Source organism: Streptopelia decaocto, assembly GCF_964273445.1.
Source record: "Streptopelia decaocto genome assembly, chromosome: 1".
Lineage (NCBI taxonomy): Eukaryota > Metazoa > Chordata > Aves > Columbiformes > Columbidae > Streptopelia > Streptopelia decaocto.
The window spans coordinates 22,225,425-22,249,693 of record NC_138663.1 but is presented as its reverse complement, the minus strand read 5'-3'; the positions used below and the strand labels follow the sequence as shown (position 1 = coordinate 22,249,693).

The window sequence follows — 24,269 nt, the reverse complement described above, 5'->3', positions numbered from 1 at the left end:
CTTTATTTGAGTGTGGTTAGCCCAGCTCATCAATCAAGGACCGAGAGGGTTTAGAGTTACCAGCTTTTAGGAAGAGTCAACTTTGAGTGTTTAGAAACTGAAACCAGATGCTTTATTCACAGCACAAACAGGTTCTCCCACCCACCTCCTGCCCCCCCCCCCCCTTTTTTTTTTTGTGTTTAATTTCAGAGTCTTGCAGTTGTTCTAGGCTAAAATACAATTTGATAATTGTTTGATTGCAAAATTAACAGGCAGATAAATAAATCCCCCAAGCCATGGGTTGTTATTGGTAGGACTGGAAGGGCCAGTCTGCTTGTCTGTTGCTATTTAATTGCATGTATCTCAAATTGCATCCTCTGATCTTTAGGAGCATGACTTGGGGTTCTTGAAAGCCTTTGAGGAGACAAGAGAAAACTGTAAATCTGGGACCAGTAATTATAGGGACAAATTCTGGGACTTAGGCCTATGGGTTTTTCAGAGCAGAGAGGTAAAGACCATACGTATATATATGCACTTACAGCACAGCAGCATTTCCAACTAAAAATTGCAGCCCGCAGAGGGGAGTCCTGTTCAGTACTTAAAGGGGGCTTATGAAAAAGGCTTTTTACCAAGGCCTGTAGTGACAGGACAAGGGGTAAATGTTTTAAACTGAGAGTTGGTTTAGATTTCACATAAGAAAGAAATTCTTTATGATGAGTGTGGTGACACTCTGGAAGAGGTTGCCCAGAGAGGTTGTGGATGTCCCATCATTGGAAGTGTTCAAGGCCAGCTTGGATGGGACTTCGAGCAACCTGGTGTAATGAAAGATGACCCTGCCTATGGCAGGGGATTGGACTAGATCACCTTTGAAGGTCCCTTCCAACCCAAACTATTCTATGATTCTAAATCCTGTTAGAGCCCTCAGCCCAGGCCATAAACAGTTTCTGGCCTGGTTGGCAGGTTCAGCAGGAGTGAATCTTTGGCCCACCTGCACAAACTGCCTGGTTTTATTCACATTTGTTCCACACGCATTAGAGCTGCTCTGCAGATATTGTAGTGCTGTGTTTAGTGTGGCTGAGAACTTCCAATTTTAAAGGACAGACCTCTATTTTGGAGGGCTTAGGCAGGGACTGGTGTGAAATGGCTGGTCATGTATTATATTTTCATCACGCATTGTATCATGCTCCTTTTTTGAAATAAAGTGCTTCTGGAGATGAAATCATGTTGGGCAGTTCTGAAGCTAGGGAAACACATTTTATGACTGTGTTATGCATCCATAAAAAGGGGATTTTATAATGCTTTTGCCGACAGGCCCTTAAATAGCCAGGCACAGGAAGGTGCTGCTGTCAGGTCCATGCAAATTACTGGTTAACTGGCTATATAAATTTGGAGTGAAATGTAATGAATAGAAACATAGAAGAGGTGCACACAGTGTCTGTCCAGGAAGATTCGATCAGTGCGAACCAGCGCTGCTCTGTTAGAGCCAGGGACACTCCGTTCATTTAGATGAGCCTCATGGGTTTATTTAAAAAAACAAAATAGAAAAAGGTAAACACAAGTCAAAATGCTGCAATTCTGTTTTGTCTTTTCTCGCCTGTGGTAGCCCAAAGCCACAATGGATAAATGAATAAGCACAATCAAATGTGACTTGGTAACACACAGCCTGTTCTATATCTGTTTGCATCTCTGGTGCTTAACCCTTTATACTATGCATGGTGTTTATTTTAGCATGTTCCATTTCCTGCAAGCCCTCTTTCTTGTGGATTCTGTTTCACTCATCTTCCCACTACCTTAAAAGCCTTTCCAAATATTTACTACATGCCCTTTCTTCATAAACTTCTCTGAACTCTTTCTGCCCTGTTGTCATGTGTCTCTCCATCTTCTCCTGCTCCCCTCGCAGCTGCAGGGGTTACCTGTCTGTGACAGAAGCAGCCCCCCTGTTTGTTGTTTCTGCTAGGTTGCTTCACCTGCATCAGGTACCGCTGCCCCTCCTTGGCTCCCTGCAGCAGGACACCAGTTCACCCAGTAACATCTCTTCTACACATACGTTCCCTCTTCCTCCCCAAGCTGCAGTGAACATTAAAATCAGCATGTGCCACAAAGTTAGGTATGTCTCGCTGCATTTTTCTTCTCTTTGAAAAAGCAGGAGGAAACAAAAGAGGAGGAAAAAGCAGTCAAGAAACAAAAGAGGTGTTTCCAGGTGAGGGTTGAAAAGAGATAGGAAGTCAATAAGGCAGTGTGTCTGAGCTCCTCACCAAGGACTGAAAATCACCTGAGGTTCTTGTTTTTTGTTTTTTTTTTCTTCTACCTCCCACTTTGTCATCAGAGACTTCCCATTAGAGTGGTCAAGCTGTAGTAGCAGCACCCACAGGAGAGGAAAACTTAGAGACTGTGCATGAAAAGAGGAGAAGGTGGGGGGAGGAGCTGTAAGAAGACGTGAAAAGATGTGTAAGGGAGGAAAAATAAAAGGGTGTTTTAAAAACTGTCATGAACATTAATTTGAAGAGCAGAGATCAAAAAAAAACCCCACTTTAATCTCAGAGCAATCAAAATGAGCAACACCAGAATGGACATACATATGGTCCAAATGAAAGTTTAAAGAATTTTGAGAAAGATGAACCAGGCAAACCCTTGTAATTTATCTCCAGCAGCAGAAGCCAGAAAATTCTCCATTCCTCAGCTATGTGTTTCTTGGCTCCCAGCATTCAATAAGCTTTCCATTTCAAGAATTTTCCTCATCCTCCTCTGCCTGTCTCTCTTTGTGGCTTTCATGATCAGCTGCCTAAGTACAATATATGTTGTAGTACTCCATTTAGTGTGGTTGACAGCTTTCCATTTTCATAGAGCTTCTGTCCCTCCCCTCAGAAGTTCTGGATAAATCACTGGCGTGGCCAGATAACTACATTGAAATGAAGAGTACAAGAATCTGTTAAACCTAAATGGGAAAAGAAAATCAGGAGAAATAGAAGAATAATAAATACGATGAGATAGGGAATTATGCAGCAAACATCGTCAAGCTAGGGTTAGAATTAGGGAGAATAGATTTTGTTTCACAGGGCTTTTTTTTACTCACCATATTTTTTTTCATTGATTTATGGGTTAAAATTTATTTATCCCATTGATTCATGGGATAAATTTCATGCAGCCTTATTATTGTTGCATATACATGATTCTTCTATTAAGTCCCATACCATTGTAATGTAACAGGAAGGAAAAAAAAAAAAATATGGCTCTGCCTCATGCCAAAATGCTGCTTAGCTTCAAAAGTCTCTTTGCTGTCCTGTGCAGCCATATCACAGCAAGGAAATTCCTGGCTGTTTCCAGCTCTCCTCTCGCTGCTCTCAAACCAGCAAAGGGAACGTGCAGGTTTGAGCTGCTGCTGCTGACACGGGTCGGTGCTGCTGGAAAAGGCTGCGGCTGCGCTGAACGCCCGAGCGTGATTTGGTGCTTCTGTTTTGAGGAGGAGGGCAGGCCGAGATGGATCGCCTGCCTGTGACCTCTCACGTCCCGTTTGTGCAATTTGTAGGGAAAGTGAAGCTTCACACATACTGGAAATGTCGTCCTTTTGATTTGATTATTTTTTGTGCGTGTGATTAATGGTTAATTGCAAGGGGGAACTGGTTCTGGCAAGGAAAGGGCCAGAATAGTTTGTGTTTGTTTCCACATGGTCATGCTCAGATTCCCCTACGCTGGAAAAAAATCCGCCTCCTTTCTTGTGTCTTCCAGGGGAAGTCCAAAAACAGTCCTTGAAGATGACCTTAGCACTGAAAACAAGCAATTCATTGTTGTAGCGTGGAGCTGGTGACACAGACTCCTTTTACTATCAGTATAAATGCATTTTTTTCCCTGTGCCGTAATACCCTTATTAGTGCAGGGAAAACCAGCAAATTAAAGCCATCCTAGCTCCTTCAGTTTTCCTTCCTGTGCTACAGGCTCTCTCTCATTTTCTGCTGGTCCCACAGCTTAAAAGAAAGCAAAAATGTTTTCCTGAATTGCAGAAGGGGTAAAATAATGCAGGTTTGCGTGGGGCTGGTGGGCAGGCGTGGGCCGGTCACTGCTCTCTGCTGGGCTGCTCTGGCAACCCCGCACAGTGGTGGCTGCAAAGACTTGTGTCCCCACAGACCTCCCTCAGCTCACACACTGTGGTGGGCATTTACACTGGGGGTGAAATTAGACTCGGCCATTTGCAGGATCAAATGCAGGGAGTGCAAAAGTGTCTGTAAGCGACTTTGGGAGTGTCTGAAGGGGCCTGTGGCGCTGTACTGACTGCAGACTGATGCAGCTGGATGTTGGTCTCTAGGGCGTCATTTGGCTTAGCACTCAATGAGGTTGGAAAAGAAAAATAAAAACCTGAATTTTTTTATTTAGGTGACCTCATGCTTTTAACAAAACCACAAAGCAGGTCAAAGAGGGGATTCTGTGGGTTCAGATTCCTGCCGAGTCAGCTGCTTGCTACTAAACACGTCACTCGGCTGCTTTTCTTGCAGATCAACTACATCTTTGTAACACTGAGAAAGCAAGGCCTCGTTAAAATGGGCACTTCATTTCTACTGAGAGAGTGCAAAAAAGATGGAGGGATGAATGTAGAAGCCCCAACTGAAAGGGAGATGTGGGCCAGGAACACAGGTCTGCTCAGGCTGCTTCCCCTTCCCCATGTGTGCTCCTGCCCGCGTCAGTGGGACTGGATTGTGGGTAGGCAGCCCTCTGATTTGAAGTGATAATATGGCAAACATTACAGTAATAAAAATTGGGATTTGAAGAGACCTTTCTGGCACAGGCTACCTGTGTCTCAGAGTGGTTTATACTCTGTAATTGCTGATAGCCAGTGCTGTGGAATGGCATCTTTCCACAGCAGCTATTTTTATCGACTTTTTTTTAAGCTACTTGGAACTATGAACTCTTGAAGATACTTTCACTTAGAGATTTTTTTGTTTTGATTCCACAGAGCAGCAAAAAAACAAGCCTTGGACTCTGGCAGAATCCATGGTATAAAAGATTTTCAAAATCAAAACACTGCTAGGTCTGGCTGTAATAAACCAGGGAATTCATTAGAGTTCAGCTTTGTATAGCACAGCTCTGCTTCTAAGAGTTCATATAAATCTGCAAAGCTCTGCTCTTCTTTTTTTGTTTACCTGCTGATGTTGCAGAGACAGCACATTATTGCAAATTCTTGAGTGGGATTGCAAAATCCGTAAGTATGCATTTTCTGAGTCTTATTACCTGTTGTTAATGCTCTTTTGAGCAACTCCTAGTTGAAAAATTAAGACTCATGTTGCTCCCTCTTGCTCTGAATTTGGATCTAGATCAGAATATTAAATGCTTTGGGGTTCAGATGTGCACAGATGAAAGGTTTTGATTCAGATTACTAATAGTGTTATTAACTTAGCTTGAAGCTAATGACATAATAATTAACATGAACTCTGGATTTGCTAGCTGTTTGCCTCACTTAAACTTTTGATTCAACCTCACCAATGTTGCACCAAGTCTGTAAGAGTCCTTGGTGGGGAGACACTGGGATGCTGATGGGTACAGGACCTACTGTGGAAAGCAGTTGTGCTCCACAGCTTTTAATTCAGATACAATGGAGAAAATCAGTTACAACGGAGAAACCATTTCCATGTTGGGACAGGAAGACATTTCTATGTGTGTTGCTGGACCGTTTGTATGTGACAATAGTGTTTTACTGTAGTTGCAAGAGATACTGTGGCTGGATTAGATTCCCTGTTTCATCCCCTCCCTCCCCACTTGGAGACTGGGAGACACAAGGAAGGTGGCAGGTTGAGTGATCTTTGGTAACATGACTGGTACAGATTCTCAAAATTTATCTTCTGCCGTTGTGGGAACCTTCACAGAGATGACCTTGTAGGTAAAGCCTTCGGGTGGCCTTGTGTGTGCCATGTTGGTTGATCCTTTCAAACCTGTCCCTTTGCCCTTCAGCTCCAGCTAGCCAGGCTGTGGGATGCCTCAGCATCCGCTCCGGTTAATGGACTCTCTCAGGGAGTGAGTTATCTGAGCTCTACTTGCAAGAGCTGCTGCTGACACCTCAGGTCTTCTGAAAGACGAGAGTCTCCAGAGTGACGTGAGGATCTTCTTCCCTGTGCCCCGTTCCCAGGGGACCGTCCTGTGCGCTCTCCTCTCCCAGCCACCTGGCCTCTGCTGATGCTGCGGGCAGGAGCGACAGGTTTGCTTCTCTTTGGGCTGCATAGTACAGCTCGTTATTGCTAGATGAAACCATGGTATAGGAAACCCTGGTTTTTGGTAACTTGGGTTTGAAGTTCCATGTGTCTTCCATATTTTTTTTACCTAGGGATTGCAGAAAAACACCCACAGAATGTGCAGAGTGAGGGCATAACGTTAGTTATTTCCTTGGCAAATCCATTATTTCCAACTGATTCTTGTAAAAGAAGATCCATATCAACATAACTGTTACACGTCTATGATTATATGTTAAAAAAAACCCTTATATTATTGAAAATTACTCAAAATATTTAAGAAAAACAACTGAGAATTTGCCTTGTGAAAGCAAGCAAAACTTTGGTCTTTCACATCAGGAGCAGAATCTATATTATAAGTATTTGTCAATTTTTTGCCACTTTTCCAGCAGTTTGACCAGATGGGATGGTTTATCCCATACAAGGACACCCTATATCTTAGCAAATTGTGTTTTGAGGAGCAGTACAAGAAAAGTGAAATTACTCATTTTATGTTTGAGCACCACAGGCTATCACAACTTCTAATGAAATGGATGTTGGTTTTTTATTCTCTGCAAAGTGACCTCCTGCTGCTCCCTGACCTACAGGTCCCATCTGCTAACAGCAAAGTGTCACAGCTGTATGGATGGACACCCAGCACAGGGATCACTCTTCTTGGTGCTTCTACTCAACCCATTTTGGAGCTATGCCATAGTCTACAAAGGAAGTCGCTCTCTCTCCAAAGCCTTTCCAGCGTGTGGCTGTGCTCTTAGGAAATGGGCTTGAATCCTGCGGAGTGTTTTCCCAGGTGATTCCTTTTCTGAACCAGCAAACTCCATCATTCATTTCAGGAAACAGTAATAGAAGTTGTAGCTGGGGAGGAAGTGCTCACATTTACCTACAGTTCCCACAGAAGTAGAAGCTTTGAAATCCAAATGGAAAATTTGCTCATCCCCTGCTTAACATGCATTCTCCAGTTTCTGGAGCTTAAAAATGAAAGCCAAAAAGTTTGGAAAAAAAAAAGAATGAGGGAGAAGAGAAATATCTTTTCATTCCTCTTCCACCAAATATCTGTGCCATTTGTATGCATTCTTTGGATTTTTCCCTTTTTTGTGTTGCAGGTTTTAGGTCTTTGTACCTTTTTTTTTTTTTCCCAGTTTTAGGGTCTTTTGGATCTTTTGGAGTCTTTTGGAGAGCAAAGTTTTCAGAGAGAACCACAGTTTTCTGTATCACTTACTGTTAAAGCATATCAGTATCTGTCTCTCTTGGCAGAAGGTTTTGTCTCTAGACCCAGAATTTCAAGTAACAAAACTTGGGATGAAGTAACAGAGTTTAATTCAGTATATGTATTAATATATGGTTAGTGAAGAACAACTCTGCAAAAACACCACAGAAGCTAAACTGGTGAGATTATTCCTTTGCTGGAGGCTTTCTTGTCCCTTGTTTTGGGGAATAACACTTGTTTTAGTTCTCAGTTATTTTTATTTCAGGCAAAATTTGATATTCTTTCACTTCAGCTGAAATGAATGTAAGAAAATTAAGTAACATAAAGCCAAAGTTATATTGAAGGCTAGAGAAAAATGACTGGGGATGGCTGAAAAGTTGAAGGTTCCACTATACAGGTACAGCAGAGGATTGTGCAGTGAAGGAGGAAAACACCTGCCACATCCATGTCAGCTGTTGCCAGTGTTAATTCTTGAGGGTATTTGTAATACTGTGAAGTCAATTTGAAACTCACTTTGCACTGGCAGATTATAGATGCTCTTTTTTTCTGCATGCCTTTTGAACAATTGGCTGTTACTTAAGGTTCTAACATAAAGTTATGGGTACTTAAATTAAAATTGATCTAGCGGTGGGGCAGAGTGCCGGTAGCTGTGTCATTGCAACACGATGTCACTTGATGGCACTTCCCCTGTATGAAGTGTTCTCTCGGGTGCTGTGAGTTTCTTGCACTTAACTTCTAGAGTTTTGAATTTCTTGTAAGTGGCAAGATGCTTTTTTTCAGTGGGTTTCTTTTAAAGTACTTGGTTGCTGCCATCCGCTCTCCTTGTCACCTCTTGAGTCTGTAAGACTGGGGAGGGGTTCCATGTCCACATTTTCTTTTTAATTAAGACACGCATTTTTAAAAATACCTTTTTCTGCTTTTGGGGTGTGTTTATTATTGCTGCCATCCTTTTAGGATATTCATCGAAATCACATTCAGTTATCTGTAAGATATATGAATCAGAAGAGGAGTATGTTTTGAGATAGGGGAAGGGCTAGGGAAGGCAATGATAAAAAAGAGTGATCCAAAAAGGAAATGACATTGCAATTCAGATAATCTTGATGAGACAGTGATAAAGATGATTCTAATGATATCACAGGGCACAGGGACCAAGAGGCAGGATGGAGCCAAGACTTTGAGAGAGGAAAAATATGTGGTCAACTGCTCTGTTGGGCTTCTTTCATCCTGGGACTGCCAAGGGCTCAAAACTGAGTGCAAACTGAGGTCAGAGGGTGTATGTCAGCTCTCAGGACCAGAGCATGACTGTGAGTAAGCCACACAGGCCTGTGTGTGATTAAAGTTTGTGGTGAAGCCATTGGAAGTACATTTGCTGTGCTGAATATCTCCAATTCCATGCTCCAGTCTGGGCTTTATAGTCATTTTCTCTTGCATTTTCATGACTTGTTCATTTAAAACAGAAGTTTTTCCCAGCAGGAAACTGTTCCTTGATAAATTTCCATAGCACCTAACTCAGCAGGGCATCTGTGTTAATAGCAGCCCTGTAGGGCCTACCACAACAGCTGCCCGTAGCAGAATTCCTCCAGCTGCTACTTCCCAATAACGTTGAGATCAGGTGAGAATGAGCTGTAGTTGTAGTGCATCTCATTTCATTTTGTTTGCTTTTGTCTTTCCTTAAGTCTGGTATTTGATTGAATTTAGTTCTGGATCTTTTCCATAGCATATTTAATTTTTGTTTACTGTTTGCTTGGAAGGGGGAGGAAAGGGAAAATGAAACCAATAGGTATGGAGAATGAAGAACTGTTACCTTGCATGGAGGTCTGAGATAGTCTGATCGTGTTTGGCATGAGACCACGATGGCAGGGAGCAAGTGCCAAAAAAAAAGGGCAGAATTAGTGGAGAAGGCATGTAGTTCTGAATAATTTAAGCCAAAAATTTGGTAAGTAAACAAGACTGCATACAGTAGGGAGGAAGCATTACCCGTTTTTGTACAGAGAATTGAATTACTTCTGTAAAAGTCTCATTTAGGGGTGCAAAATGTACTTTTCCTTAAGCCAGAAAGGCTCTTTGCTCTGTCTGTGGGACAGAGGTGTACTGCAAGTGCAGCCTCTGTGTCAGAGACTGGGTGCCGCGGATAGAAAAGCGTTTTTGTAGTTCACTGAAATAAATGGATACGGAAGTGAACCGAGTACAGAAATTAAGGTACAGTAAATTACTTTCCATTCATTTGAGGCATATTTTATAAGGAGAGCTTTTTTATGGCATTTTTGACTGAGAGCAGAGATAATAATCTGGCAATAATTGCTTTGTGAGAAAAACAGGAACAAATGAATCCAAGTTCTTTGGTGCTTGATCCTTGTGCAGTAGATAGTAGAATGATAAAACTTTTATGAAACAACATTGCAGTAGTATGTCAAGCTGGTTTTTTATTTCATTGCAGATAACTGTAAGGGAAAATATTTGAAACTAGATGACATGCATTATGACATACCATTTAGCCACGGAGATATAAGCTGGGATCAAAGCTTGTTTGAAAAATTGAGGTCCTTGGGAGCAGGAAGAAAAGAAGAGTTTCTGACAAATAGTATCAGAATTCTTCTGGATTCCTTAGTGTAGGTCTGAGGTTGTTGTAGAGAGGTCCAATACTTCATCACGTTTCAAGGCATGTGCTGAAGTCATGTGTCTGAAGAACAGGTTATAATTCGTAGCCTCTTCTTGGTCACTGTCATATGAGGTCAACCTCTCATTAGAAGTCAGGCTTGTGCTGTCAGTAATGTACTGTCTCATCTTTGACCTCATTTTACAGTTAGCTGCTCGATTTGGTACATGATAAGAGCTTTAGCAAAACAAGATTAAAGTTAGCCTTTTGTTCTGTCTTCATTATTTTCCTGAATTACATTTAGTAGGTTTTTGGGGATTTAGAATTTAGAATCACTCTGCTTTTAGAAAAGCTGTTCTCACCATTACATGCACATTTTCTCCATAGAGTAGCAAAATGCAGAAGTGCTGGAGGGCAGGAATTGTCTTTCTGCATTGCTAGTGACACTGGGGCAGTTTGGGACTCTGGCAGATGTTTGTGCTCGCAGGACTCCTTCCCTCCCTGATCAAACTTTTGCAGCCTGGTTGTTGATGTTTAACCTTAATTACCCAGTATAAATAATGATTCAGGCAATTCTCTTCACATCCCACTAGAGTTTACTGCTGCTACGATAATAGAAGTTACAGCTGACACAGGAGCATGATTCCTTTATTATTATTTTTATTATTTTTTTTTTTTCAGTTCTCATTTTGGCATTCTCTGCTATTATCCTGCTCCTACAAAGCTTTTGCCTGTTAGACTGTTTTGTTTCTCTTGTCTTTTCTGGTTTTGGTTTTGTTTTTTGTTTGTTTGTTTATTTGTTTTTTCTTTCTGTTCACAGTTCTAGATATTTTCAGATTTAACGTGAAAGTCCCCATAGGTTTACAGGTTCTCTCCTTGACAGACCATGGAGTCATATAGCTAACTTTGAAAATGCAAATACTGTGGATCATATTTGTTTTTCAGTACTTCCTCCAAACAGTGTTTATCTTTTCTCCCTAATATCAGTGTGTCCAAGCATGCCACCTTCTGTTTTCTGCTCTCAGAGCTAAACACTTGTAGAAAACATTGACAAAACGTTCTGTGCTTAGGAAGCCTGTTGGGACTTGCCTCCTCATGGCACCTTTCAGGTTAAAATTACAGCACTTCTTACAAGTTTCAGAAGGTCTTTGTTCTTTGTCTCCTTCCAAACAGCCAGGTAAAAATTCTGAAAAAAAAAAAAACCCAAAGTGTTGCAGAATCTTAATCCCATCAAACTGTAAGTGATGTTCTTAACACAGATTGAAACTATTAAGTTGCCGTGCTCTAGTGGACTGAAGTGTTGGACTGTAATGCACACCAGCAGTCAAAGGCAGTGTTGTGCATTAAGGGCTCTACCACCTTCCAGCTTTACATGGATGAAGTAACGCCTTCTTGAAAAGCATCAGCAGCCAGATCCGGACTCACCTGTACTTGACGGAAGGTGTTTTTCCTTTGTGGGAACAGTTCTGCAACACCAAATGTCTCAAAATTTTTTATGTAAATTATCCCCTTTTATTAAGGAGGAGGTCCCTGAAACCCTGGGATCCTTCAGCTTATTTTTAAAATCTCAATAATAAATAATTCACAGAGTAATTCTGGAGAAGCACTACCATTTCTTGGCACTCTATGTTGTTTCAGATTGTCTGTTTTTCTCATTGTGCTTTAGCACAGAATTGATTATCTAATTGGTTATATGATAATCATTTAAACATATGACCTTGTTTAATCCTTCCCCAACATATTAAATTGCTAGGCAGTAAACAGGATTTGAGGCTTTCCATAATCTCCATGATGTCTCCACATGCATAAGGATAAGCGTATTTGTGTCTGAAATAATGAAAGAAAAAAACCCCTTCACTTTGCTGTATTTTGTGTACATTTTATTTTTCAGAATGTTTCATGTTCTTCTTTTCTTTCTCTTTTTAGGTATTAACATAGAAATGGCTTTATGGATCTGGACACTGAGCATTTTGAGCTGTTTCTGTGTCACCTTATCCAGAAATGAGGAACTGAAATTTTTTCAGAGTGCTACAGAGCTAAATCATCTAACAGTGGATAATGACACTGGGATAATCTATTTGGGAGTGGTAAATGCTCTGTATCAGCTTACAGAAAACCTGGATGTAATAAGGTCTGTAGAAACAGGTCCAAGAAAGGACAACAAAAAGTGCACACCTCCCATTGATGAAAATCAATGTAAAGAGGCAGTGCTGACGGACAATTATAACAAATTGTTGTTGCTGAACAAGGTGGATAAAACAATTGTGGTGTGTGGAAGCCTTTTTAAGGGAATCTGTGCCATCAGAGATCTAGAAGACATTAGCAATGAGAAGTATTATGTTGACAGTAGTGGAGAAAAGTCCTTTGTAGCAAGCAATGATGAGAATGTATCAACTGTGGGATTGATCACTTCCTTGAATAACGACCGAGTGCTGTTTGTTGGGAAAGGGAATGGACCGAATGACAATGGGATAATAATCAGCACTCGGCAGCTCTACGAAAGGGATGGAAAAGACATTTTTGAAATGTATACGGACTCAGCAGCTGTTAAGTCAGCTTATCACTCATCAAGCACACAACAATTTGTGGCAGTCTTCGAGGATAAAAATTATGTTTATTTTATTTTTAATCAGCAAGAGAAACAGCCCGTCAATAACCGCACACTGATTGCGCGTCTGTGCAAGGATGATGCCCATTATTATTCCTACTTTGAGATGGACTTGGGTTGCAAAGATGATGATGATGGTGCCTACGACCACTGTCATTCTGCTTATGTCACTACGCCAGGAGAAGAGCTGGCTGAGAGCATGGCTCAGCAGAGACAAACTACAGATGCTCTCTCTGATGACAAAGTTCTTCTTGCACTCTTCAGCAAAGTAAACAAAGATAACGGCTCCCTGAAATCTGCTATGTGTGTCTTTTCCTTGCGGCACATCAATGAAAAGATGGAAAAAAACCGCAACGATTGCTACACTAAAAAGAATACCAGCTCATTTTACAAACTTTTCGCAGCAGAAAATCCGTGTGCATCACATGGACTGGTAATATTTTTAGAATCTGTGTTAGAATTTGTGGAAAATATACAACTGGATGTTTCAGGGTGGCTTTGAGTTAAACTGTAGTGAGATCAGATGACTGAAAATAGCTGGATTCACTATAGAAATTAAATGTGATTGGGGGATTGCAGAACAAGTCAAGCAAGAAGTGGCAAGATAGTCTTAATTTTGAGTCTTTTAAAAAAAGATTTGTCTTCTGAAAAGTGAATATTGATTTCATAAATGCATTTCTTTTAAAGGATTCCTTCTGTTATGGAAATTACCGAGTCAAATGCAGTGCTTTGTTTTGCCCATGGTCAGCTTCTGGATGATCACTATAGACAATTCTAGTCTCAGCCAACATATTTATAATGTTTTTTAATGGTATTAAGAATCTTGTAGGTGGTATCTGGATTTTAATGTTGTTTCTAACTTGGATTTTGAATTTTCAGATAACTGGAGATACTCTTGTTTCTTATATTCATGTGGTGTTCATATTTTGCTCTGGCTCGAAATACTTCCATAGCATGATTACTATCTTCTTTTTATGGCTCATCATTACCTTGACTAGGTTTTTGAAGGGCTCTGTTGCACCCCTCCAGATACTGTTCTTCAATTTATGACTGTCTCTGAGAGGCAGTTTTCAGCATCTTCGTTGACTTGATGCATTTTTTGGCCTCATCACCCTGTTCCCAAGCCCTACTCGTGCATGGCATTTGTTACTGCAGCCAACCCTAAGCTGGGTTGAGGATTTGAACCATCTTAAAAACAACTCAGCCAGCTTTTAGGAGAATGTCTTAATTCCCCAACCCGAGCAAGGTGCACACTTGCATAAACAGCTGTTTGAGCACAGCTTGAGAAGTGGTGTGCCACCGTCTGGGGAAGAGGGAACAGCTGAAGAGATGGGCATGGGAATACCTTATGTTGGTATCGACTCATAATCCTTCATCTCATGAAAGCACAGCCCTCTCTCACACAGTAGGTCTCTAGGATTGGTAAGAAGCCAAAAGAATACTTTTTGCTTCCAAACGCCAGTGTTACTCACTGCAGTACCCTGTGTCTGAGGTGAGCATCAAACACAGAAATCCTGAATGTGACAAGTGGAGCAGCCCTGGCTTCCGGCAAAAAGGAGGTGTGGATTTCAGATCAGAAAGACAGTCTTGTTACCAAATATAGCAGGAAAGGCAAGGTGTGAATGAACTTCCTTCTGGTGGCACTCCCTGCAGCTCAGGATTAAAGCACAGTGAAGAGGGAATGTGTTGATGTGCATGAGACGGTTGCCAGTGAGTTTCTTTTCTATGGATAGCAGCAAATTAAGAAACAAAACAGCATTTTAAAAACAGTCTTTGACACAAAACTGGTCAACCCAATCTGTATGATGTGTTCATTTTAATTAAACAAACTGTTTACTTTTTAAACTGTGCTGCTACAATGAAATAGAAACAAAAAATATTCTCTCCCCATGTCTCCTGGAAAGCAAAAGCATTGAAGAAGTTTGCAATTAGCAGGCTGCTTTCTGATTACTGCCTCTTGTCTGGGGGGAAGCGGCTAGACAATTCATTTCTCTCTTTCTACTCTTCTATGTCTGAGGGGTATTATACTGACTGGTAATAGGGCTGCACTTCATTCTTAGCTGGGAATTAGTGATCTGAATGTTTAACATCACTCTGTATTGCTATTCCTTATTAGAATGCAAGCAAAAATTTCCCCTGTGGCTCTGAACACTTGCCGTACCTTTTGGGAAGTAAGAATGGTGTTATAGAGAAGCCGGTACTGCAAAAAGAAGGGATGAATCTCACGGCCGTCACTGTGGCTGTGGAGAACGGGCACACCGTGGCCTTCCTGGGAACGTCAGATGGGAAAATTCTGAAGGTAACAAACTGGACTTAAAAGACTGGAAGGTATTTAAAAGGTCATGAGCTGTAGTGATAGCAGACTTCTACTCTGAAAGTAAATGTGATTGAGAGCAAATTCTCTTGGAGCTTGATTTTTTTTAATTTCAAAGAAAACCCACATTATTTCTGATGTACCTCAGCTATCTGATGCACATATTGAATTAACATCACCTGAATGACACTTTTCCCAAAGGATTAGCTACCTACTGAGAGGTCTGTATTAATAGGGCTAGATAATCTAGATAACCTAGATAATCTAACAGCTGCTCTAGCCTTATGTCTATTCAAGCCCATACTAGTTTAAGAGCAGCTTTTCATTTTGTAGTCATTCTGGCCATTTGGTGAATAGAGATGGCAATACAACACCCAAGCTGGAGCTCTGCTGAATTCTGCCTGTGTAGTGTGGGGCTCAAGGGTTCACGTATTTGTGGTGTTAAAATGTCAAGACTGCAATGCCAAATACCTTCTTTTGCTTGAAGGGGTGTGGTGGCCATGTGAAACTATGTGGTTTGAAATTTGAAGCTGAAACTGCTGGCTCCTGTGAGGGAAGATAACAAATTCGAACATCTTCAAGTGCAATGGTTCTGAGTTGAGTTTCAGTTTTACAGTGCTAAAATAAATCACTATTTACAAAAAAAAAAAAAAAACAACAACACAAAAAAACCCCAACAAATATTAGCTATTGTGAGCAGTGAGCAATTTCTTTTCATGACTTTTATGCTTTGCTTGCTGCTTTTGATACCCTATACTTCAAATTGAAACATTTTCCCTAATGTGATTTTGTGAACTTGAGTAAAAAGAGTATTTTCATTAATCATTGGATCATAGAATCATTTAGGTTGGAAAAGACCTTTAAGATCATTGAGTCCAAACGTAAACCTAACACTGCCAAGTGGCACCAGACCATGTCCCTAAGTGCCACATCTACATGTCTTTTAAATACTTCCAGGGATGGTGACTCAAGCACATCTCTGGGCAGCCTGACAGTCCTTTCTGTGAGGAAATTTTTCCTCATCCTTTGTCAGTACGTTTCCCTTTGCACTCAAAAAGTGATGGAGATTCTCCTTAGCACTCCTTTTGTTGTTAATGTATTTATAGAAACATTTTTTATTGTTTTTTACGGCAGTAGCCAGATATAATGATATTTTCGGGGAAAAAAAGCAACGTCAACCACCTTTCTTATTTCCTTGAAACAGGTGTTCCTGTCATCCACTGCAGCTGAGTACAGTTCTCTTGCTATTGAACTAAACAAACCCATAAAGAATGACCTGGTCCTTGACCACACCCAAGAAAATCTGTACGTGATGACCACAGACAAGGTAATGTGTCTTGCATTAAGGACAAAGTCTGTTTTCCCTTTCTCTGCAACTTTACCTGAGATTTGTACGTTTATCACTTGTTCCTGGAAGTTGCCCAATTTGTTGGGGGTCTCCAAGTCTAAGCTGATGGATTTGATTGTTGTGACTTGGAGAACTGTTAAATCCTTGATGCTTAGCAGTTGGGAATGGGAAGTTGAGTTCACCTCTACAGCTGTCTTATGGGGTCTGTGAGAAGGATGAGGTTGAGGTGTTTGGCACCAGCATGCCATGGGGTCAGCCAGCCCTAGCGCTTGGTGTCGTGTCTGTGGGATACCAGTGGATGCTCCAGCTGCTGTGGGTCTCTTTCAAAAGTACTTCAGGATTTAGGTTGCTGGCAACTGACATAATATTATAGCATTTACACATCTTTAAGGCTGCCAGGAGTTTTCATGGGTCTTGCTGTCAAAACCTAAGAAGTAATGGAGAGAATTACAACTTTGCAGAACAGAAGTGTTTCCCTAGAACTGAGCAAGTGCAGCAGAAAAGGTTGGACTTTGCTATGAAAGGCACAGGCAGCCTCTTCTAGGTTCCCCTCTTCTGTGCTGGCAGGTGAGGCAGAAGAAAAAGCAAGCAGCAGACAAGAGGGACGCCAGATTTCTCCTTGTGGTGGCTGGAGCTGCCAGCCTCAAACGTGTGGTTCAGCGGCTCTCCAGGACGGGGCGGGTGACAGGCTGCCACCGTCTGAAGCACTGACAGTGACACAGAATGGGACACGGGAAACACTCCGGCAGCAGTAACATGGGGAGAATGAGGGGGCTGCGAAAGGAGAATATTTGGGGAAAACATTGCAGGAAGATGTTCTTTTTCTGTTTTATAAAAGGATTAAATAAATTCCTGCTGCAGGAATGTTATATTCTAGCTCAAGGTTTTCAGGCTAGAAGCCACATTGGAAGAAGTGCCAGATAAGTGACTGATAAAGCATTTAATAATATGACAGTGTGTGAGAGAGGTTACTTCTTTCTTTTTTTTTTTTTTTTTTTGAGTAGTTGGTATTTCTCATTTGGCTTCTGTTCAGATTTGGAACAGAACTCCAAACTTCAACGTTGTCCACAAAAGCCTGGGCAGCCTGGCACCCTGTTTGACAAGCTGGCATGTTGCTTAGAAGCCCTGAGATCCCCACCAGGCGATGGTGTGAGCTGCTGAGCAGCATAAGGGGTGGCAGCAGCTTTGAAGTAATACAAGCTTCTGGTGACAGTCTGCTTGAACCGGTAGAATTTAGGAAGGCCACAGACAAATTCTTCAGGAAAATTTACAAAAAAAATGATTCCATCTCTACAAAGTGTTTTCGTTTAGAAAGCGGCAAGTTTCTGCTAGAGAAAGGATTTCGGTTTAATCTTTTCCAAGTAGCTCTCATAGACACTGCGGCTTCTGAATAATGCAAATAATAGTTTTCTTTTATAAAACCTGTTCTGCTTAAATATGAATAACTAAAGTTGGGAGCTCTGTAATGGAATTACATTACTGTCATCTCCAGAAGTTGATTACAATGAGCAGTCCCACCCACTTTAGAAGCAGATAGACAGGAGGAGAATGGAGGCCTTTGGAGATGGGAGAAATGAAGCGACGTAAGTGAGAGAAGAACAAATGCTGAAATGTGCACTTCTGGGTTACGCACGGCTGGGAGTTGTGGGAATAGAGATATCAGAACCATGCCCTGGGAGTTAAAATGGTTTAGAATTGTTTAAAATAAGGTAAACAATAAAGGGCAGGCTAGCTGCGCTGCTCTGCATCCTTAATGCTAAGCTACCTGGCAGATGCAGCCTGCCGCAGCATTTAGAAGTGAATCGCTCGGGCTCTGTAGGCACTTGAGCAAAGTGGAGGTGATGATGTGGTGGGTTATAACTTGAACCTGTTTTTAAAAAGAAATGAGACTGAGAGAAATACAGAGAAGAACGATACAGAGGTTAAGAACCACAATGAGAAATAAACTCTTGCTTTCCTGTTTCAGTTCTCCTCCCGCTTCTCCTCCCAGCTTTTGCTGCTGTGTCAATAGCAGTGGGTGGCTTGGAGCAGATGCTGTCAGAGATCACCCCCTTCCTTCCCGCTCTGCTCCCAGAGCTGGGGCAGAGAGCAGGACAAACCCCTCGCAGCTTCTTGGGGGACTCAGAAAGCAGTGTAGCAGCCCTGCTGTGCCCGTGCTGGTTCGTTACACGTGAACAGCACTGGCAGGTCCCAGGTTCCTTATGGTACACACCACACGGGGCAGAAAGCAGAAGCCTGTGGCAGCCACTTACCACAATCACTAGCTTGTTTGCTTGTTTTAGCTTTTACCACTCTCTGTGATTAAGAGTGCCAATTCAAAAATCTCTAAAATTAGTTTCTCTGCATTTTGAAGCTGGCTGTAAATGGAGCTGCTATTTTTTCTTTTAAATTCATTAAGTTTACATAAAACTTGCAGAGACGACAATCTCTAGGACTTGTTTATGCCTGCCAGAATTATGAAATAAATATTTTGTCATAAAAAAAAGCCATTCACTTGGATATTAAATTACTCGTGGTACCAGTTAGTGAAACAGAGTGCCAGTAACTCAGCTCCAGTTAGGTAAGAATCTGTGGAAAAAGAGAATGCTGAAAAGGTAGACCTCTGTATTAATAAATGCAGGAAAAGTACCCAATATTGATATTTTCCGTAACTGAGTCAGACTGAACTCTCCAAATGTGAAAGAAAAGGCCAAACTCAAAAAGTTTACATCTCAGAGTTACTGTTACTGGACTTCTTGTGCTCTTTAAAACATAGTCATCAACAGGAAGACGTACGTGTTGTTCTCCTCTTGCATCATTTCAGCAACATAACTAAAAGGAACAGTTGTGTGCTGGCTCCTTTTTCTGTACACCAAAGCAAGACAAAATTGTTTGTTCTCAGCACCAAAGGAAATCAAACCAGAAGCTGTATATTTATTCAGGGATGGAGACATGAGAACTGATGATGCTCTTTTCCCTGCTGCTTATTTCCATTTTCTTTCAGTGAATGTGTTGCATGGTGGAGGGTTATACAGGGAGAAGTACAGTGACCTGAAGCGCCTTGGCTCTCTCACACTTGTAAACTTTCTGAGATGCCTTCTGGCTAAAAGTGCCACCAATGATCACATTTCCAAACAACTTCACCTCCATGCTAGAGATATGGAGAGGAGGATGTTCTGTATAAAAAAAAAGATCTAGCCAGTACCAAGTATCCATCCTGCGGTAGCTATTTCTTGAATTTGGAGAGTTGTTCATACAGTTGCTGTCTGCAGTGGCTGCTGTAATGCGGATTTCCACAAATAATGTAGCTGGAAAGACTGAAAAGCTCAGTTTTTGGAGGCTTGTTTATGATTCTTGATTATAAAAATGTCCTATGTTATTTAAGGGAGACATTAGAGAATATTGGAGAGAAAAAGAGCAGGAAAAGTGTGTAAATTTAGATTTCATTGACGGGAGACAGTCACACTCTGGTTTTGTATGGATTTTCTTAAAATCAGACTGGACTCTTCTGCTGCCACAGGCAATAGCACCATACAGCCCTGTCCACAAATATCTCCTTGTGCCTTCTTCGGATCCCTTATGGTTTGCCTTACTCTTGGTTCTCCAGGTGTATCGACTACCTGTGCAGGACTGCCACAAATATTCGGACTGTGAGAAGTGTACTGAAGCGAGGGATCCATACTGCGGCTGGTGCGTGAGAGAGGGCAGGTGAGTGCTGCCAGTGTTTTCTCAGGGGCAGGCAGTGGAATAGCTTGATTTGGTTTCGGAAAATATATACTTTGCTGCTGGTACTGAAAATCAGTACACAACTCCTAACACTCTCTGAACTGCACAGTCAAATGTTCTTCCAGAAATTAAAAGAGTACTCCCTATTTAAAATTCAGAAAATTTCTATTTTAAGTACAGCAGGAAAGTGTAAAAAAGAGCCTGAAAAAACCCACCTGTTCATGTCTGAAATAAAATATAGCCCAAGTCCTGTTTCGATATAAATATCATCCATCAAGACATGTAGCTACACTGCACCCTCACCTGACTGTAGGTGAGCAGGAAGTGGCATTTGGCTAATTATCTGCAGAGGTTAACTGAATTAATATTCAAACACATGTAAACTAGAACAGCACTGAACAGCTCTGGAATATCTCTTTTTTGCACTCTTCGTTGATTGGAGTGGCAAGGGGGAAGAGTGGTCCTGCAGCTATCTCTTTGACTACTAAGTTAATTAACCCCTTGGCATGAGTGGTTGGGAATTCATGATGCTAAGTACTTGCTGTTGGAACAAAGGGGCTATTTAATTATAGTATGCAGATGAATTTCAGGCTTCTAGCTTCCTATCTGAAAATGTGAGCTATCACATTAAGTTACTATCAGACTGACATATAGCATAATATAGAGCACTGCAGAAAAACTTATGTAGTGCATGCAGGTTTATGTAATATGCTGTAACTCGTCCCGCCTGGGCTTCAGTTGCTGTGGATGAAACCTGGGGATTTGGAATATACACCTCAAACTCCTTCTGGGCTGCTGGGAGCTGAAGGCCGTGTGATACATCATACAAAAGACAATTTTCCCTAGATTTCCCTTTGGGTTTCTGATATGACCACTGACCTCAATATCTCAAAATATTAATGGTCTTAGAACAGGCAAGCATGAATTTTTTGCATTTGCTAGTGTTTTTTTTTTCCAATGGAAAAAAATGCACTGAATTTCTTGTGTTTTTCTAATCTGCACCAAATTTTGCATAATGAATACACTTGATTATGTGGTTAGGGATATGTTATATGTCTATGGACTCTGTATGCAAATGTTATCTTTAAGGATAGGGTTGTGTCAAGGTTTAAGGAACAAAACCAGGACAAGTTGTTAAAGCCCCTGATGAGTTAATAGTCTTCTGCTACAGCAGCCAGAGATCCTACAGTATTTTCTCCTAAACATTGCACAGAATGGAAAGAATCCGGATGAGTCTGTCCCCACACACACTTCAGCAAGCTTTTGTAGCCACATACGCAGCTTCTGCACTGCAGCATCTCTTCTTTTCTTCTTACACATGAGCTGGGAAAATCTCCCAGTATTTTTGGTGAGGCTGCACAGCCACTGTTGTCTTCCTGTGATGGTAATGGTGGCCTGGCATGGAGGGGTTTTAAATAGTGTCAGGAGTTTATGAAAACATTCACCACAAAGTTAGCAGTGTGCCCTCAGCAATGCTTCTCTATTGCATTTTACTCTTATGAGTGGGGTGGCTGATTGCTGGTAACACATAGGTGTCTGCCACTTGCCCTGCAGAAAAGCCAAGCTGGGCACACTCACTCAGGACTTTGTTATATGTTATGATGAAGGTTAATCAGCCTGGTTTCAGATGATCAGGCAATGGCTCCATTACCTGATGGCTCTTGTGCTAAATAGTACTCCTCTGTATGGATTTGGGTTGTCTAATCCAGGGTGGTGTCCAAAATAATATAGATACATTTCCCCACTTGCTTTTGACATCTCAAACCATCGATACTTATTTCACTGCCTATTCTACTAAAAATTCTCTAATAGCAACCTGAATAGTCAATATTAAAGCAAATTCCTTGTCATCTTGTATAGTAATTTCAAGCTCTAATCCTGAAATTGTGTAGTTCAGAGAAAGCAGAGCCCGGCTATAATATTGCTTTGCTTTGGTTTTTGTTCCTGTTTTGTCAGGTGCACAAAGAAGGCAGACTGTGGAACAGCTGATAAAGAGAACCACTGGCTGTGGAGTCCAAGTGGCACGTGCATGACTGTCATTAGTGCAGACCCTCTAAACATGAGTCGCAGAGCCCCTGCTAAGGTATGACAAGAAAATGCTTTCCCTATATCAGGGGCATCAAACTCATTTTCACCAAGGCCGCATCAGCCTCGTGGTTGCCTTCAAAGTGTGGAATGTAATTTTAGGCCTGTATCATTGTAGGAGCAGTTACATTTATACAGTCCTAAAATGACATTTGGCCCTTTGAAGGCAACCATGAGGCTGATGTGGCCCCTGATGAAAATGAGTTTGACATCCCTGTCCTACATGTTCTTAAAGCACATTGATGTCACTACCAGGAATATGAATATCTCCATTTCTTTATGCACAGTGGACACTAGGATAGAACAGTGTTTCGGGTCTCTCATTGTCTGGCATTTCTCACAGTGCTTTTCTTTGCCTGCTTTTTTTGCATATTGCAGTTCATGTTTTCCTCTAAGAAATGCTCTTTTTGACCTTCTCTGTAACCAAAAATGATGCACTAGTATGGTTGATAAAGCATTTACACTTAAATGAATATTATAAAAGTGTTGCACAATGTTGTATAACCCATAAAAAGTAATTGATAGGGGAGATTTCATGCTGCCCTTTCAGCTTACTTGAGCATAAACTGAAGTAAGCAGCAAAGCCATAAGCTGTTGCTTTCAAATCAGCCATGGATTTGCCTACCCAGCGACGCCTGTCTGGGTACATGGAGGAGGTAAATTCAGCATGCAAAACAACTCTGTGGCAACAGAACTGAGTGTTCAGAGTGTGACTAGGTTGTCATTGCTTGCTCTAACTCTAAATGGAGCATGCCAGGGCAGACTGAGGGCTTCCCAGGGGTGCTCAAGTAAAATCAGCAAAATGGCTTTTAATCCTTCTTGATCAGAAAGAAAGAGACTTTCATTCAAGTCAGTTTAAATCCATTCCTATATGATGCAAACAGCATTGTGTTGAAGGGCATTTCTGTGTTAAATAAAAATGTTAAATGCTAAAAAATGCTAAAAATCCACACCTTCTTTTAGTACAGGTCTTGTCAACTTGTGTTGACAGGTGTCGGGTGTCTCATATCAGCATCTGAGGCCAAAATACCTAAAAACCAAAACCAAACCTGACTTCAAATGAGTGTTTACCTGCTGCCTGTAACATCGCTAATGCCACTGTCTCCTCATGATTCCTTTATTCACCAAAAAAATATTGCAGCTCATAGCGCAGTGGACCGGTTTCAGAGAAAAAGGGATGATTGTCATTTCTACTGGCAATAAAATATGGGAAAAGTTAAACTGTGTAAATAACACACCTGAAGCATTAAATTAAGGACAGCATTCAAAATTTAATTTTTTCTTTTTTTTTTTTTTTTTTCCTTCCTTCCTTGCTAAGTTTTCTGATTTTATTTTACTTTTATTTTCTCACATGTGCTCTGAACTGGTAGTTTCCAGGAGATTATGATCTCACCATCAGTCAGAAATCCTTTTCCAGCAGTAATGATAGTTCTCAGTGGGTTTCTTGCATGTACCTTGAGTCTTGAGGAAACCACTTTTCTATTCAGTTCTTTCAAACTCCAGCTTTTCCAGCCCATCAAGCCTTGTTTTCATTACTCACTAGTAACCCCTAAGGTTAATATAATTTTAATGAAGTTTGTCAGGAGTTAAGTGTTAACCACCGTTGTTACTGTAGCTAAACTAGATGCTGAGGACAAGAAGAAAAGGCTTTGGGTGTGTCTGTACAGACATTTTTTTTTCTGATGTAATGCATTGACAGGACAATAGGTTTTTGTACTAGTCTAATTTAACATAGACCCAGCATGGAAAAAATGATAGAGGTGTAAGAAGAAAAGATTAGCAGATGGGAAGAAATAAAAATTGAAAAGGAGAACCATCTTCTGTGATATTAGCCAAAATATCACCACTGTCCAAAAAAAAGACCAGCAGTTGAAATGCTCTGGCCATAAATTTTATTTGGTCTTTGTTACTTTCAGATATTTTACCCTTTTTATTTTTTTTTTCCAGGTGGAACTGACTGTAAGTCCGTTGCCAACTTTGACTGAGAGTGACCAGGTTTTTTGTACGTTTGGTGAAACAACCCATTATGCTCAGTTGAAAGAAGGGGTTATTATCTGTGATCCACCTGATTTAATTCCTCCAACACCGAAAGGTCAAGGTAAAGAAGTACTGCTACCCTCCATGTACAATAAGAAGAAAGAACATAGCCTGCTGCTTCTAATGTGATGCTCTTATATGAGCTGCATGCAAGGTTTTTTACCCTCTTCAGTCCCTTTGC

The 24,269-nt window shown here is 41.1% G+C and overlaps 1 protein-coding gene across 4 annotated transcripts in view; it reads left to right on the top strand.

Annotated features, from left to right (window-relative positions):
- The window catches only part of PLXNB2 (plexin B2), a 255,250-nt gene that overhangs the window by 164,006 nt on the left and 66,975 nt on the right, over nucleotides 1–24,269 (top strand). For all 4 annotated transcript variants that reach the window (XM_082062717.1, XM_082062718.1, XM_082062716.1 and 1 more), the window contains 6 exons: nucleotides 11,918–13,032; nucleotides 14,716–14,898; nucleotides 16,118–16,240; nucleotides 19,848–19,948; nucleotides 21,923–22,049; nucleotides 23,999–24,149. In XM_082062717.1, the coding sequence (XP_081918843.1) occupies nucleotides 11,932–13,032; nucleotides 14,716–14,898; nucleotides 16,118–16,240; nucleotides 19,848–19,948; nucleotides 21,923–22,049; nucleotides 23,999–24,149 (1,786 nt within the window). In that variant the 5' untranslated portion in view covers nucleotides 11,918–11,931. The remainder of the gene's footprint in view (nucleotides 1–11,917; nucleotides 13,033–14,715; nucleotides 14,899–16,117; nucleotides 16,241–19,847; nucleotides 19,949–21,922; nucleotides 22,050–23,998; nucleotides 24,150–24,269) is intronic.